This window comes from Pelobates fuscus, chromosome 6 (genome assembly GCF_036172605.1).
Source record: "Pelobates fuscus isolate aPelFus1 chromosome 6, aPelFus1.pri, whole genome shotgun sequence".
NCBI lineage: Eukaryota > Metazoa > Chordata > Amphibia > Anura > Pelobatidae > Pelobates > Pelobates fuscus.
This window is the reverse complement of record NC_086322.1, coordinates 258,619,768-258,638,026: the sequence shown is the minus strand read 5'-3', so window position 1 is coordinate 258,638,026 and position 18,259 is coordinate 258,619,768. Positions and strand designations below refer to the sequence as shown.

Sequence of the window (18,259 nt, the reverse complement as noted above, 5' to 3'; positions counted from 1 at the left end):
ATCATCACATTACTGGGAATACGACTTGAGTCGGCATCCATACATGCAAGTTACCACAAGACAAATAGGGAACATTCTCAACTACATCAATCACTACCTCCTGCTTAGTACTTACAACTGCAAGGAACTACAATCCCTACCAGGTTCTTTAATTTTGCCATGCCAATCATACCACAAGACCACGCATTCACATCCAGAGTACTTTCCCCTTTTTTCCACACTTCCAACATGACGATCAGAGGATGTCCCTAGACACTCCAGCAACAGCAGACCTGCACATGGGGGGGAATTTCTTAACCACTTGGCATGGGAAAAGCATGTTCCTTCCAGGATTGTCTGACACTTCTCCAACCAGATGGTCAGACGCAGCGTCTACCACGGGTTTGGCAGCGATCTACCGGGAACGATTGCTTTGGAGCTGTTGGCCATGGCATCCAGGTTTGGAAATGTTTCCACCACCTCAGCCCCTTTGGGGGATCAACCCCATTTTAGCAGCTGATGTGGCATGGGGTAAATCATGGCCAGGGTCATCAATCGGTTGTTACTCAGACAACTAAGCACATGTCATATCATCAACAAACGCCACTACTCACCCATAAGGTCATGATATTTCTGGGGAACTCACTTGGTTGGCCACTTTTCACATTTCTTTTACTTTCATGTACCAGGCGGGGGTATACATCCCTGCCGACAATTGTATTATTTATATTCCAGGCATGTTCATCATACGCTTCCTACAGCCGCCCATACAGTCACGGCCACTCTTTCGTTCCAGAGACAAAATCATGGATTAGACATACTCATGCAGCATAACATGCACTATCCCATCTAGCACTTTCGTCCCATACTTGTAGAACAAATAACACAGCTTTTCACCTGGCTTAAAAGAATCTCATTGGAACACAACAAAGCTCAACCTGTGTCATAATATTTCTCCTAGGTTTTGCTTCTTTTTGCCACCTTAAACTATCTCACACACCATTAATTATATATTTTACAGGAATTCAACAACACAGGATAACCTGTGGCCAAAACTACCATAACTTCATGCTATCATACCAGACAAGAATATACTCAGAGGTTTTCAGGAATCCATTCCCCCATGTTCTTCTCAGAGATTACCAATAGCCATCCAACTTTTCATCCTTATCGGACCTATTAGATCTACAACCATTCAATTGTACTACCAAGTCGGCCATTACCAGCCATGCACTTTGCCTTTTATGCCTTTCTCAGGCCAGAGAATCCACTACCATCACCACCACTCAGACAGATCATTGTCTTTAACGATCCCACGTACGTAAACACATATATCATTACCTATTGCCTCTACCACATTCCGAAACGAGTCAACACGCACCAACAGTAGAGATAACATACTATCCTACCCACAACAAATGGTGTCCACTTTCGGTCCTAGATTCCTACCTTCAAAATCCTTCCAGGAATTAAATACTGTAATGCATTTAAGGAAATGTCTGGTTAACTTATATATATTTGTTGACTGTATTAAATCTTTGATTATTCATTTTTGCCCTCTTTATTTACAGGCCTACCGTATCGTCGGATGCTGGATCCTTACTCCATATACGGCTATTTGCCCCTTACACAAGTATTAAGGCCGTTTGGCCTGTATTTGTGGGAGGGGCTTAAATTAATTCACTCCCCTATATAAGGGACACTCCTTACCTGACTCATATCGCTTGAGGTCAGCATCAGAATGACCCTCCCACCCACTCCTCATTTCAACACTTTCTCTTTTCTTTCCATTTACTTTACTTTCTTACTCCTTGGTGGGCCCTCTTTATTTACAGGCCTACCGTATCGTCGGTCTTGGCACACCACAACTGACTTGCTCCCTTTATACTATCCTACGCTTATGCTGGATCCTTACTCCATATACGGCTATTTGCCCCTTACACAAATATATATATATATATATACATACATACATACATACATACATGCGTTTGTGCTTTAGGGTGCACACCCTAATGCAATAGGCTGCGCACGCCTATGCCTCACACGACCATACCAACCGCGGGATCGCCTGATCTGAGGCTTGGGGCCTACACTGTGCAGAACAGGGGAGAGGCGGCTGCTCTCCCAGCCCTTTAACGCAAGCAGCATCCACGGTACACAGCAACCCCCCTCGGGACCGGTGGGGGTTATCCCAGTCCCCACCGCTCAGTTACACCTACCCCGGTTGACCCCAAACACCGGCACCAGCCCTGATTGTGCACAGATCCTGCCTGCCGCGGACCGCTCCAAAATGGCAGATGTGCAACCCATGGGATCAATGTGGCTCTGGAAAGCCACTACAGCGCAACAGAGCATCTAAGCACACACTTAAACAAACTGTTTAATAGCTTCAGTGCATGGATTGTAGCTCGGCATGCTCCAGCACAGGTTCAGTTGCAAGACAACTGGAGTAAAGGGGGATGCCAGAGAGGCGGCAGCCTGAGAGGGCATGGGACACCCTCAGGCACAACCTTGACAATAAACGAAAATCACCAGATTTGCCCATCTAGGCCGAAGGCTATCTGGTGCACAGCCCCAACGCATCTTCTATGCAGGCGGAGGCCAACTCGCCACAGGTTAATCCTGCTTCCCTCCCTACACTAAGCACATTATATTACTCTACCACTGTACATCTAACATGCAAATCTTATAACCATCCATCTTACCTAGAATGGTGTTAGCCTCACTCTCCTATTGACCTTAACAAATGCTCTGATTAACCTGTTAACTACCACGCATTACTATATAGAATAGCCTTTTACACCTTTCAAAAATTCTTGTCTACACTACCTTAACAAAAATGAGACGGTTTCTTCGAGAGTTGATATGTCATCTATATGATTGCAATATGTATACATGCATTAACTCCCTTATTTCCTTTTTGTTCTGTACCGAAAAAAACATAATGTCTCAATAAAACAAAGAATTACAAAAACAACAACAACAAGGGCCTGTAAGTGGTTCTGTGCTCTACTTAAGTGATTTTGAAACCAAAATAGTGATTCTTTATTATTTATTTTACAGTTGAAGTGGGTGTCCTATTCATTCTGTGACTGGCACTAGAGAAACAGGAGATACATACACACATACTGAATACATTTTCCAGATCTTCTGAGTCACTTGTACATACACAAAGCTTTCTCTGTGACATCCCTGATGTCAAACGTTGCCGTGTGACATGACATAGCTAGGCTGCATGCATATCTTACTACTAGTAAGATATTCATAGAAGGGTTTTGTAATTGCCTTTTCGTGAATTTTATTTGCAAAATCTTATGTCACACATACTACGTTTCCAAATGCATAGATATAATGCCTCAGATGCAATTCTTAAAAGAGAAACTGTCACTTTCTAGAATATTTAATATTATGCTCATTTATCCATAACATTTACCAAACCTGCGTTTGTTAGCGAAGAAATATAAAATTAAATGTAAAACATATCAACACCTATTTTTTTCTGCCACTTAGCGCCTCCATCTAATCTCAGGTGTTAGTCATTTTTTAAAGGGTTACTCTAACCTTTTACGCTGAAATAAATCAGATGAAGCAATAACTTACCTGAAGTCCAGCGTTGGACGAAGATCCCGACACAAATTTCCACTCCCTGTCTGATATCAGGGCAGCCATCGCAAGGTCCAATCACAGGCTACACAGCATTTGATTGGACTGTTTAGCCACCTCAGTGCGCATGCGCACACTCAGAGCCAGTTTGGCAAAGGAGATGGCAAAGAGATTTTTGTTTGTTTTTTTTTCTGATGGAGGATATAAGGAGACAGGAGGGTAAGCTAATTACATTTGTTGCCAGCGCTCGGATGGTAGGATGTATTTGAAGTACATAACTGACATTTGGCAGTGCAGAACAGGGTCATGTGTGCCGCAGATGCAACAAACCCCCGGCACACATGCAAATATCTGCAGTGTTTCAAACAGAAACATATACAGACTCCTACCAATATGACCACTTCTATAAGCAGAAGTGATCATAGTAGGTGTATAACCCTGTAAGCTCTGTCGCTTGCACCTTGCAGTCGGCATAAAGAAAGCATACAAAGAGGATACATGAAACTATGGGGATTATGTATAATGAGAATTCCAGAGCAGGGATTATAAAGTGGAGCATTTAGCAGGGACAGTGCATTGATTTCCATGGCTTCTACTACACTTTTAGAAGAATTCACCAGGATTACTCCTACAGTATTATTCATTAAAGTGAGATTTCAACGTTCATTCAAAGTAGCCAAACCCGTAGCATAGCTGACTTAGCATTTTTCAAGTTTGACCTTAAGTTTAAAATTCACTTTACATTCACATTGATTTCTTACTTTATTGAATATCCTTGACAGTGTTTCTCTTACTCCTCATTAGTAATATGTGTCCTGGCTGTGTTTGGACTTAAAGGAACACTGTAGTCACCCAAACAACTTTAGCTTAATAAAGCAATTTTGGTGTATTGATCATGCCCCTGCAGTCTCACTGCTGAATTTTCCAACATTTAGGAATTAAATCACTCTATGTAGCCATAGTAACAACTCCCTGCATGTGACTTGCACAGCCTTCCTAACACTTCCTGTAAAGAGTCATCTAATGTTTATATTTCCTATATTGCAAATTCTGTTAAAAGCTTGCTGGACCCTGCAGGAGCCTCATGTGTGTGATTAAAGTTCAATTTACAGAGCAGGAGATAAAAACTTAAAAAGCAAGTAAGTTCCATCTAAATGAAAATGAAACCATTTTCTTTCAAGCAGGCTGTGTGAGTAACAGCCAGGGGAGGTGTGGCTGGGGCTGCATAAACAGAAACAAAAGTGATTTAACTCCTAAATGGCAGTAATTTGGGCAGTAAGACTTCAAAGTCATGATCGATTCGCTTAAAGCAGCAGTTTTAGTGTAAGTTGTTTTGGTGGCCATCATGTCCCTTTAACTTTGTAGAGGTCACTTACTAAATCTTCAATATACATTCGAAAGATAATGTAGTATCACGTGAAAAAATAAGGTTAACACAAAATATATGTGAATTTCAATATTTTATTAAATATTGGAATTTACAGTGACGGTTTCCCTTTAATAAGAAAATGTGACATGAACCTCTGACATACACTTTATAATCTTGCATTATACCATCAATATGAAATTGTTTTATGAAAATTAATATTTAAAAGGATATTATACATAAGGCCATTTTAAAAGTTGGGAAAGCACCCATTGCCTAAATATAGCATTAGCGGAAATGCAACACTGCAGTATTTTGTGACGATAAGAATGAGTCCTTGGCATGATGGGAGTGAAGATATTAATAGCACTCGGCCTCAGAGTACTGACTGACCATTAAATGAACCGAGCTCTAAACTGGCATCTGGCATCTACATGTGAGTGCGTGCATTGTCTGGGCACAATTGGAGGAGGTAATAAGATAGCGAGAGGGAGACAAAAATGTTGGCAGGCAACCAGCATCTTAAGAAGTCAGACAATAATACAATAAGAGAATGCAAAGAAAACACCAGAAGAATTGTATTATGGTAAAAACTATTCATGGCTATCTTAACCATCACCACATGTAATTTATATTTCAGATAATCTTTATTATTATGAACACTATAGGGTCTGGAACAAACAGGTATTCCTGACCCTATATTGTTGAAACAACCATTTAGGTACCCCCCACTTTGCCCCTTTAAAAAAGGGTTAAAAGTTACCATTTTTCCAGCGCCGTGCGGCTCGGGTGGCTACGGCTCCGCCTCTTTGGCTGACAATCAGAATCATTTTCCACATAGGGAAAGCATTGAATTGGCTGAGATCACCATGAAGGCGTGGTGGGGCCAAATGCCAGCAAGGCCAATCAGCATCTCCCAATAGAGATGCATTAAAATCCATGCATCTCTATGAGGAAAGTTCGGCGTCTCCATGCAGAGCGTGGAGTCTGAACAGCAGTGCTGCTTATTGTGCAGTACAGCCCCAGAAAGCACCTCCAGTTGCCATCTGAGAAGTGGCCACAATGAGCTGTAGTTGTTCTGGTGACTATAGTGTCCCTTTAATAGCCAGGACTCAGGAGCATACGAATATATATGCTACACAATTCTGTTCAACTGTTCTATATAATTTACACCATCACAAAAAGACACAATACGAGTTTTTAACTAAACTGGGAATTGCCAATAAGGCAATAAGAAGATGGGGCTCATAATTTCCACTCGCCAATAGTCTTCAGAGAGTGATAATTTAGTCCTGGCAAGTATGCCATAGAGCTCCATGCTTGCAGTGACCAGAAACTTTTAAGGCCGGTCTACAAGCGTAGGACATGAAATAGTATGCCCTGTAAAAGGGAATTGTAAATTTTAATCAAAAGCAGCCAGACTGGAGAAAAAAAATGACAGTTAATAACCGAATTAATACATTTGTTGTCACTTTCAAAAGAGAGTTGGAATTATGTTTTTCCTTGATAAGTGTTTTACGCCAAAAGGCCGTTGCTATTGTCATTAATAATTCAAATGGTTTACAGTTTATCCTCTCTTTTAACATAAATAATCCATATAATTCTTACTCAACAATATAGTATAATACAATTTTGGAATATTTTATATATACTTCAGGCTCAAGATTTCCACTCGGCCGCTAACCATTTGCGAGTAAACCTTCTAAGCTTGCAGTGGAGAGTAACATTTAGGCCTGTCTAACTAGCAGTGTATATTTGGGCTGAATGAGGCAAAGGGAGTGAAGGTCTCAATTTGTTCCTCACCTTGCTCAAGGTCCTGTTGATCATACCAAGGCTCGTCCTCCTCACTATGAAACTCCTCCATCCTCCCTGCTCCCAGCATCTGGCCCAATGTCGGTGATGTTTCACGTACAGTCAAGGAAACTAAATGACCCTCTTTGGGGAGTGATGAGATATGAGTTTACTCCAATACAAAATTAAAATATATAAATACACAGATTGTAGATTTTTGGCAGTCTAATACATTTTACTTTGAAATACAGATATTTTGTAGATACCTCCACCTACTACAGTGGCAAGAACAAATATGTGAACCCTTTGGAATTAGTTGGTTTTCTGCATGAATTGGTCTTAAATGTCATCTCATCTTCATCATCGGTACAAGTATAGACAAGCACAATGTGCTTAACCTAACAACACACAAACCGTTGTAATATATCATGTCTTTATTGAACACATCCCATTAAACATTCACAGTGCCGTTGAAACAGTAAGTAAACACTTGGATTTAATAGATAGTTGATCCTATTTTTTTGGCAGCAATAACCTCAACCGAGCCTTTCCGGTAAATGTGGATTAGACTTGCGCAACGACCAGGATATTTTAGACGACTCTTCCTTACAGAACTGCTTCAGCTCAGGGATATTCTAAGGATGCCTGCTGTGAACAGCTCTCTTGAGGTCATTCCTCAGCATCTCTATGGGGTTACAGTCTGGGTTCTGACTGACCCACTCCAATTTTCTTTCTTTGCAACCATTCTGTAGTGGATTTACTTTGATTTTTACTCCTACTGAGCTTCAGCTGGTGTACAGCCGCCCTTATATTCTCCTGTAGGATATCTTGATAAACTTGGAAATTCATGCCTGTTCAATGTTTTCCATATAGTAGACTCATAAACAGAAATGTAACAATAATTTTTTCAAGTCTTTAGCGATCACTCTAGGTTTCTTTTTACATTATTGAGAATTTTGCAGTGTCCCCCTTGAGTCATATTGGCTGGAACTTGGCCAATTGTAGGTCGAGTAGCCATAGCCCTAAATTATCTCCATTTATAGACAATTTGTTTAACAGTGGACAGATGAACAATGAAGCTCTTTGAGATAACCTTGTAACCCCCATCTCAGCTTTATGCAACATGACAATTCTTGATTGCAGGTCTTCTGAGAGCTCTTTTTTTTACAAGGATGGTTCACATCAACAGATTTTTTTGTGAACAAAAACACAAAATGTTTCAGTGCTTTTATAAGTCAAAGTAGCTCTGATCCATACCTCCAATCTCGTTTCATTAAATTGAGCACCAGGTTTGTCAATTTCCAACTCTTAATTAGCTTTTGATTAAGTCACTAGGCTAGATTTTCACATACTTTTCCAACCTATGCTGTAAATATTTGAATGATATATTCAATAAGTAAAAGAACAATGCAATAAAGTGTGTGTTATTAGTTAATACAGAATGCGTTTGTTGATTACTGTAACTTACATGAACATCAAACCGGATTTTAAGACAAATGTATACATAAATACAGTCATTTCTAAAGGGTTCACATAGATGCAAGTAGTATTCACTGTCCCCAGAACTCACACATATTGACTTACTTCCATTGATCGTTTCCTATATAGTCTACGGTCACTGACCCTACACTCTCACTCTCTCACTATTCCCACAGGTTATTTTATTAGTATAATTACATTAATTCCTTTCCTTGCAATCACGGTCATCAGCTTCCAAATCTCTGGAACTGCTTGGCAGAAAGTCCTCTAAACACGTCACTGTTCCTTTGCAGCTAGACTGTATCAATATTATCAATATATCATTCTTCCACTAGAATGCTACCATGTACTATTATTGAATGCCTGTACTCCATATTCCCATATAAACCAGATACTTGGCCTTTATATTTGTCTTACTTCTTTTAGTTTGATCATATTAATAGAAGCCCCCTTCACATAGAATCTGACATTCCCTGCCTTCTTTCTCATTGCCAGATATATAAATATTTGGATATTATTATATGCATGTGTCTTTTTTTTTTTTTTTAACTCTATACAGTATATCTAGCATGTAAGCTCATTTAGCAGGGCCCTCAACCCCTCTGTTCCTGTGTGTCCAACTTGTCTGGTTACAACTACATGTCTGTTCGTCCACCCATTGTAAAGCGCTGCGGAATTTGATGGCGCTATATAAATACCATAATAATAAGAATAATAAGAAGAATAAGCAGCTCATTGAACAGGACCCTCCACCTCTCTGTTCCTGTACATCCAATTGTCTGGTCAAAATTACATGTCTGTTAGTCCACCCATTGTACAGCGCTACGGAATGTGATGGCGCTATATAAATAATAAAATAATAATAATATAAAGTGGTATCAATCTGCCTCTCACCTAATCACATGGGATACCTATCTCACATTTACTATCCTGTTGTTTTTTGCCTCTGTTCTTGTACCCTGTATCTGTCTCTCTTGTAATATCCTGATGTTTTAATGTGTTTTCCATGACATCCCTGAATTTATTATCCCCAATTGCCCCTGGTCACTACCCCCTGTTTGATCCCTGTGACACTAGGTAGGTCCCCATTATTATTATTATTAGGCCTATTCTTGTGTTGCAGTCCCTGTCCCTGGCTGTGGCCCGTGGGTCCCTGCTGGCCCATACCTGGCTGTCACTGGGACCCACCTGGCCGGCTATGCTCCCAGCTGTCCCTCGGTGGGTTCCGTTATGGCAGCTCCCTGTGCCAGACCCGGTCCCTCCAGCAATGTCCTCCTAGCATCCCGGTGCATCCCTGGGCTTGGACCGGCCAGGCTCCGCCCCCCTCATCCCAGCAGAATCCCGCGAGCGGCGCTCCCATTGGCTGCAGCTCACACCTCCCTCCCACCCACATCAGCAGAATTTAACCCGAGGAGAGCCAGCCCGCACAGCCCCAGCTGTGACAGAACTACACGTCCCATGATGCTTGGCAATCCTCCTGCTTGGGAGTTGTAGTTCTAAAGGAGCTGAGGGTCCCTACTGTTTGAGTTTAACCCTAAAATTAACCAGATGCCAGCCTTAGCTGTGTGTGCGCATTATATTAAAACTGCATGGCTCTTATATACATAGACTTACCCTGCACATGTATGATCCCTGACAGCAGAATACATACATGCAATGACTGGTGGGCGTGGTTTGTTGATCCTGGGCGGTGCCTTCCCTGAGTGGGCGGGGCTCCGTCGGATGAGTAGTCTTCTGGAGAAGGAGTTGGTCGCAGGAGGGGCGGGGTCTCCTGTGATGGGCGTGTCCGGTGACGCTGGCAAGGCGGTGCCGCCCTGCGTGATTGACGGATCCGGTTTTCCAGCTGTTGTAGGCGGATTCGATCCGGGTCGGAACGGGACGATCGTTGCCGAGGGCAGCCGGAGCCTTGAGCTCGGCCCAGTACCGGCATGGGAAACACGGACACCAAGCTGAACTTCCGGAAAGCAGTGATCCAACTGACAACCAAGACACAGGTACCGGGGGGGAGGGGCGGAGCCTGCACCTGCACCTTTAAATGATTGACAGCGCTCCATATCCACAGTGTGTGTGCGGGGCTCCATATACACAGTGTGTGCGGGGCTCCATATACACAGTGTGTGCAGCTCCATATACACAGTGTGTGTGCAGCTCCATATACACAGTGTGTGTGCAGCTCCATATACACAGTGTGTGTGCAGCTCCATATACACAGTGTGCGCGCGGGGCTCCATATACACAGTGTGTGCGCGGGGCTCCATATACACAGTGTGTGCGTGCGGGTGTAACTTGGGATTATATGTACAGGGCTCTACATACATGTATGTGCAGATGTTACCTAGGATATGTGTCTCCATAGAGCTGCATCTAAGTTTATAATTGTGCCCAGCTCTGACTGAACAAGCATTTCTTTCCATCTATTATTATTGGGATATATATAGCGCCAATTTATTCAGCAGCACTTTACAATATTATAAAAGGGAGAAATTTAATAATAAATGAGACAATTACAAAATGTTACAGGAACAATAGGTTTAAGAGGACCCTTAAACGAGCTTACAGTCCTCACTGAAATTACATAGTGTATATACAGCATTATATTTATATATTTAAACTTACAATATTATATTATCCATTCATACCCATCGGGAGTTTTCTGTAGTCTCCACTTTACATTCAAGCTGTCTAAATATAATTATTTAATATAACTAGGCTCCAATGCATGCACACGTCATACGTCTACTTTATATGTTTGTCCTAGCAACAGCCTCTAGTCTCAGGCTAATTACATCTCCAGGACAATAGAGCATGTACAATCCATTAGCTGGGCATGTTTGCATATATTTTTCTCATTGGTTTGATTATTTAATTATACAGTACTTTGCATCATTACTGCTGTTTATACACAGTAATTTTGGCCACCACTAGCCTGGGGGGTTAACCTTGATTCATGCTTGCAGTGGGGGGTGGAAATCATCCTACACACCTGTAATGGCCCAGGTAATGCAGGGGGTGGCTATACGTACTACATGTCTCACACCTGCTAAGTGATCTGTTTCCCTGTGTTCAGGCTGGTCTGAGGGAGGAGCATTGAGCACCTTTCTGGCCAGCTTTTATATCAGGAAGGTCTATGCTGGTGTGGTATAACCGTATACATCAGAGGTTCCCTGTTACATGTGCTCTGAACGCAGAGTCCTGTTGAACCTGTTTCTGGAAATGATTATTGACTGTTTGAACATTCCCTCTGCATAGTACTGTGTATCTTTTGTATAGGTAACAAATGAAAAGGAGAGAAGGGAGCCCCCGCCACCCCAACTGTGTACTTATGAGTTTTTTTTTTCAGTCCACGGCTAGCATCAAGCCTTTGTAGTTTAAATCAAATAAAGGGCTACCTCTTATTAACCTACCATAGGATTTAAATGCTCTGCTCAATCTTCCGTTAACTTTACGGCCAGGGGACAAATAGCAGGTATTTGAAACAAATTGATGATCCCTGGTATTACCTGATGTACTGGTATTTCATCCTTGCTGTCATGCATGAACAGCTGTTGTTTTAGTTAATGGGGGGAAAAAAGACATCACGGATGGTTTATATGATTGGTGGATAATTGAATAGAGGTGTGTGGCTCTTGGTTCTTCAAAACAAATTAACTGGACACAAGATGGTCACAAAACATAAAGCTTTATTCCAAAAACATAATTAGCCAATAAACATCAAAATAAGTAATACAGTATTTGGTCAAATAGTTGCAATGAAGAGGCAGAAGATAACAATAAAAAAGTTAAGTAGTTGAACATTTTCCGTATTTCAGATGATGCTTTATCAATTGACTACTCTGCAGGTGACTTTTTTTTACTGCGTACATCTTTTGTCAAACTTGGTCATCCTTTGCACAGTTTTTATAAGTTTATTTTGATGGTTTTTCCATCTGAAACCGCTTTAGATTGCATAGTTTTACAGGCAGTGGCTTTGGTATACCTGCTCCACACCAAAGAAAGCCTTCCTGGATTGTGGCGCATGCAAAGGAGTACAGATCAATGTGCCAGGGTTCTATATAAAGCAAATACAGGGCCCCAAACCCCTGACACACATTTATTAAAGGGACACTCCAGGCACCCAGACCACTTCTGCTCATTGGAGTGGTCTGGGTGCCAACTCCCACTACCCTTAACCCTGCAAGTGTAATTATTGCAGTTTTTTATAAACTGCAATATTTACATTGCAGGGTTAACTCCACCTCTAGTGGCTGTCTATTAGACAGCCACTAGAGGTCACTTCCTGGGTTCTAGCACAGGTTTCCTGTGCTAGAGCGTCGCTGGACGTCCTCACGCTGTGTGAGGACCTCCAGCGTCGCTCAAAACCCCATAGGAAAGCATTGAAAAGATTTTTCAATGCTTTCCTATGGGGAGACGTAATGCGCATTAGGTCTCCTCGGCCGGTGAGCGAGATTAGTCTCGCCCACCGGCCGACGTAATCATTAGGAGGAGCGTCGCGGAGGCGGAGACAGCGGCGAGGGACATCGCCGCTGTCCCAGGTAAGTGACTGAAGGGGTTTTCACCCCTTCAGTAACCGGGGATTGGGGGGTGGGAGGGAGAGGGACCCTCCAGTGCCAGAAAAACGTTTTTCTGGCACTGGAGTTTCCCTTTAAGTGTTCTTGCATAGCAAGACCACTTAATGTTATCTCACATATATATTATTATTATTTGTATTATAGCCAAATTTACCACCCTTACTCCACCCACAGTTTTTACACTACATACACAGTAATATACCGAAACGTGCGGATTGTTCCCGATTGGATTGCTATTTCTTTGTGGAACGTTTCGCCGAATCGTTCACGGAATATCGTTGTTTTTGTGACGAAATTTGTCCCATAGGAATGAATGGCAAAATGTTCAAAACTAGAGTGGGAGCTGGCAAAAGCTGAAAAATCAGGACATGATTTCTAAACTGCCACCACTCCCTCATTTTCAAGCCCACCTACACAAATCTTATATCAAAACGTTCAGCTATCCCTGCTGCCACTAAAAATGTCCACAGCTAAGCCATAGTCCTTATAGGTTTCACAATATGACAATTTGTTTGCAACTCACGCCGTCCATTGACATTCATTGAAACTCCACTCTGAAAGCTCACATTTGAAGGGCAATTTCTAAACTGCGACTGTGCCTTCATTGTTAATATCTCAGAGGCATACTATACATCAAAATGTAGGTCTGGGTCTTGTGATTCTCACAATATAAAGCTCTTCGCTGTAGGATGTATAGTTTTTTTTTTAATATTTATTTTTTATTTAAGGTTTTTCATAGGATGTATAGTTTTTAACCCCTTCAGGACGGAGTCAATAGTGCACGTTCTGATCAAAACAAAACGTAAACAAAAACTGGAATTTGCGCTATATGTCTGTTCACCCGTAGTTCCCCTCTTTCATATTATATGCACCCACACTTATTATATATCATTTTGTTCAGGAGAAACAGGGCGTTAATTTATCATTAACTATTCATATATGGAACATAATTCATTATGAATAAAAATTTTAAAAAATGTGAGAAAATAAGATTTTCTTTTTAAATTTGTATTTCCGTCTGACATTTTAGCTGTGAATGTCATAATACTGTTAGGTTTTACTGCACAAAAATGCACATATTTGTAATCAGCGATGTCTCACGAGTACAACAGTACCCCCCATTAACAGGTTTTATGGTGTTTTGGAAAGTTACAGGGTCAAATATATAACGTTCCATTTTCAAATAGAAATTTGCCAGATTGGTAATGTTACCTTTGAGACGGTGTGGTAGCCCAGCAATGAGAATTACCCCCATAATGGCATACCATTTGAAAAAGTAGACAACCAAAGGTATTGAAAGTGGGGTATGTTTAGTCTTTTTTAGTAGCCACTTAGTCACAAACACTGGCCAAAGTTAGCGTTCATATTTGTTTTTGTGTTAAAAAAGCAAAAAACAAATATTTGGCCAGTGTTTGTGACTAAGTGGCTACTAAGAAAGACTGGACATACCCCACTTGCAATACCTTGGGTTGTCTACTTTTGCAAATGGTATGCCATCATGGGGGTAATTCTCATTCCTGGGCTACCATACGCTCTCAAAGGCAACATAACCAATCTGGCAAATTTCAATGTCAAAAAAATGAAATGCAAGCCTTATATGTGACTCTCTAACTTTCCAAAACACCATGAAACCTGTACATGGGGGGTACTGTTATTCTTGGGAGACTTCACTAAACACAAATATTAGTGTTTTAAAACAGTAAAACATATTACAACAATAATATAGTCCATAAAAGTGCAGTTCGTTTGTAAAAAATGCAAAAAACTTCACTTTTACTTAAAATATCATCGTTGTAATACAATTTACCAATTTGAAACACTAATATTTGAGTTCAGCGAAGTCTCCCGAGTAAAACAGTACCCCCCATGTACAGGTTTTATGTTGTCTTGGAGAGTTACAGGGTCAAATATAGTGCTTGCGAATTAAATTCTCAGCACTTTTTCCCTGTGTTGTCAGGTATGTCAATCAAATTTTAATTAATCAAATCACCTAATTATGTTAAAAGATTACTTAAATATACACGTAGAATTTTAATATATATGCATTTATAGGTATTTAAATTCTACGTGTATACTAATGTAATCTTTTATGTAATTATATGTATTTATCTATCTATATATATATATATATATTTGCGGTTATTTGTATTTTATATATAGATAGATATATAGAGAATGTTATTCTAAGTGTATTTTGTTACCAATATATATATATTAATAACAAAATACAGTTAGAATGAAATTACATATGTATATATAATTTATATTGAATTTTGTTTCAATATTTTATTTATTAATTTTATTTATTTATTATTGTATTTATATATATATATAATATATGTATATTATATATATAACGTCATTCTAAGTGTATTTTAATACTAATATATGTACTTATATTAGTATTAAAATACACTATGTATGACGTTAAATATATATATATATATATATAAATATATTTATTTTATTTTTAAACATGTTTAATTAGACAGTCCCCCTGCTGGCAGATCCACAGCCAGCTATAGGGGGCCATGTGATCGCTATTTTACAGCGATCACATGGCCCCCGGGGGCCTGATTTGCCGTGGGGGGGCTGCCTGGGCTGTGAGGCAGTCCTCCCGAAGCGGAGCGCCGGTAAGGTAAGTATACCGGGCGCTCCAGGGCTCAAAGCCGTTACGGCGTTCTATGCCGTCACAACGGCTTTAAAGCCCACTCAAAGCGTGACGGCATAGAACGTCGTAACAGCGTTAAGGGGTTAAAAAGACGACCGTTTGAAGATGACAACCGCCAAAATACTCTGACCTGTGCCAGGCTGCAGCAGCAAGTGATGTCATAGACAGGGCCTTTTACACCTGGTAATGTTTTTATAATTGTATGTTTTAATGTAACTGTGAAGCACTTTGGGCAACAACGTTGCAATTAACCCCTTAAGGACCGCTGACGGTTCAGGACCGTCAGCGGTAAAACGTGCGTTTGGACCGCTGACGGTCCTGAACCGTCATAACGGTTTTGGGCTACTTACCTGATCGCCGTCGGTCCCACGGCGGCGATCAGCTCTCCTCCCGGTCCAGGGGGGTTGCCTGTCTGCCCGGGCAGTCCCCCCTCGGCAGATCAGGACCCCACGGCCATGTGATCACTCGATCACATGACCGCAATAGGGGTCTGTGTATCTGCCTGCAGGGGGACTGTCTGTGCTGACAGGCAGTCTCCCTGCATCTGTAAAATCAAAAATAAAGTGTAAAAAAAAATCTGTGTAAAAAAATAATAATATGTGTATATATATATGCTATATATACATGTATTATATCTATATATACCTATATATAATATATGTATATATATCATATATATAATGTCACACTAAGTGTATTTTTATATTTATATATACGTATATAATTATAAAAATACACTTATATTTAAATTACACACGAATATATACAATATATATAATAACTATATATATGGTATATATATATTATTATAAAATACAAATAATATGTTAATAAAAATAAATAACAAAAATAAAAATAATTTTTAATAATTAAAAAAAAATTATATATATATATTCAGTTTTATTCTAACAGTATTTTGATATTGATATATATATATATATTTATATCAAAATACACTTAGAATGTAATGATATATATATCTATGTATAAATAAATAAATAAAAATAATACGAAATATACATATGTCCACATACATAATTACATAAATAATTTCATAAATATACACGTAGACGTCAAATATATAAATATGTATATATATTAAAATTCTACGTGCATATTTATGTAATATTTTTACCTAATTAAGTAATTTTAATGATTGCAATTTGAGGGACCTGCCTGCCAACCCAGGCCAAAAGTCCAGATAATTTAATTTGCTAGCACTGTGTTTAACCCTGTAACTTTCTATGACACCCTAAATCCTGTACATGGGGGTACTGTTTTACTCGGGAGACTTCGCTGAACACAAATATTAGTGTTTCAAAACAGTAAAACATATCACAGCGATGATATTGTCAGTGAAAGTGAAGTTTTTTGCATTTTTCACACACAAACAGCTCTTTCACTGAGGATATTATTGCTGTGATATATTTTACTGTTCTGATACACTAATATTTGTGTTCAGCGAAGTCTCCTGAGTATAACAGTACCCCACATGTAGAGGTTTTATAGTGTTTGTGAAAGTTACAGGGTCAAATATAAGGCTTGATTTTACTTTTTTTTTTAATTGAAATTTGTCAGATTGGTTAGGTTGCCTTTGAGAGCGTATGGTAGCCAAGGAATGAGAATTAGCCCCATGATGGCATACCATTTGCAAAAGAAGACAACCCAAGGTATTGCAAATGGGGTATGTTCAGCTTTTTTTAGTAGCCACTTAGTCACAAACACCGGCCAAAGTTAGCGTTTTTTGCATTTTTAACACACAAACAAATATAAATGCTAACTTTGGCCAGTGTTTGTGACTAGGTGGCTACTAAAAAAGACTGGACATACCCCATTTTGAATACCCTGGGTTGTCTACTTTAAAAAATATGTACATGTTAGGTGTGTTTCGGGGATTTATGACAGATAACGGTGTAACAATGTCACTATTGATACATTTAAAATATATATATATTGAAACAGCAATTTCCTACTTGTATTTATAGGCCTATAACTTGCAAAAAAAAGCAATAAAGCATGTAAACACTGGGTGTTTTTAAACTCGGGACAACATTTTGAATCTATTTAGCAGTTTTTTTCATTAGCTTTTGTAGATAAGTAAAAGATTTTTCAAGTAAAAGTCCAAAAACATGTTTTTTTTTTTTTTTCACCATATTTTATTATTTTTTTTTAAATACAATATATGACATAATATATATACTGGTATGTAAAGAAAGCCCTTCTTGTCGTGAAAAAAACAGTATATAACTTGTATGGGAACCGTAAATGAGAGAGCGGAAAATTACAGCTAAACACAAACACCACAAAAGTGTTAAAACTGCTCTGGTCCTTAACGTACAAACATCGCAAAAACAGGCCGGTCCTGAAGGGGTTAAATGTGCTATATAAATAAAAACAGTTACTCCGCCCACTCCAGTTGTAGACTACTGGTGGAGGCAAGAACACGTCACACAATTTCCCCAGAAATTGTAGCTTTCTAGTTCTAGATGCTATAGTTTCAGAAATATCGATGTTCTTTTTCCAGGAAGTAGTTTGGACCGTTTTATCTATTTTCTGTATGGTAGTCCAAAACTTGTGTAGCAGCAGGAGTGTTAGTTTAGATGTTTTTATTGCTTTCGTGATTGGCTGAATTGATATGCCTTGATGTGTGCAGCCTGCGTTTTGACACATTCTGATTTGCCCTTGAAAAACCTGGTATTGCTGGCAGCCATGTGTTCAGTGAAGAAGTGCAGAATAGACACACCACTGATACCGGAGAAACTGACGGAAGCGAAGCACAGAGAGATGGACACAGGTTTC

General features: G+C 39.7%; 2 protein-coding genes across 5 annotated transcripts in view; one reads left to right on the top strand and one right to left on the bottom strand.

Moving 5' to 3' along the window:
* Window positions 1-9,910, bottom strand: part of CDR2L (cerebellar degeneration related protein 2 like) — a 36,136-nt gene extending 26,226 nt beyond the window's left edge. The window contains exons 1-2 of one of the 4 annotated variants that reach the window (XM_063425417.1): window positions 9,869-9,910; window positions 6,755-6,886 (exon numbers count right to left, since the gene is read on the bottom strand). In XM_063425417.1, the coding sequence (XP_063281487.1) occupies window positions 6,755-6,833 (79 nt within the window). In that variant the 5' untranslated portion in view covers window positions 6,834-6,886; window positions 9,869-9,910. Of the gene's footprint in view, window positions 1-6,754; window positions 6,915-9,409; window positions 9,539-9,835 lie in introns of those variants that run through there. The other 3 variants (XM_063425416.1, XM_063425414.1, XM_063425415.1) reach the window with 3 other exon arrangements.
* Window positions 9,911-10,017: 107 nt separating this feature from the next.
* Window positions 10,018-18,259, top strand: part of HID1 (HID1 domain containing) — a 62,623-nt gene continuing 54,381 nt past the window's right edge. The window contains exon 1 of the mRNA XM_063459035.1: window positions 10,018-10,215. Coding sequence (XP_063315105.1) covers window positions 10,150-10,215 — 66 coding nt within the window. The 5' untranslated portion in view covers window positions 10,018-10,149. The remainder of the gene's footprint in view (window positions 10,216-18,259) is intronic.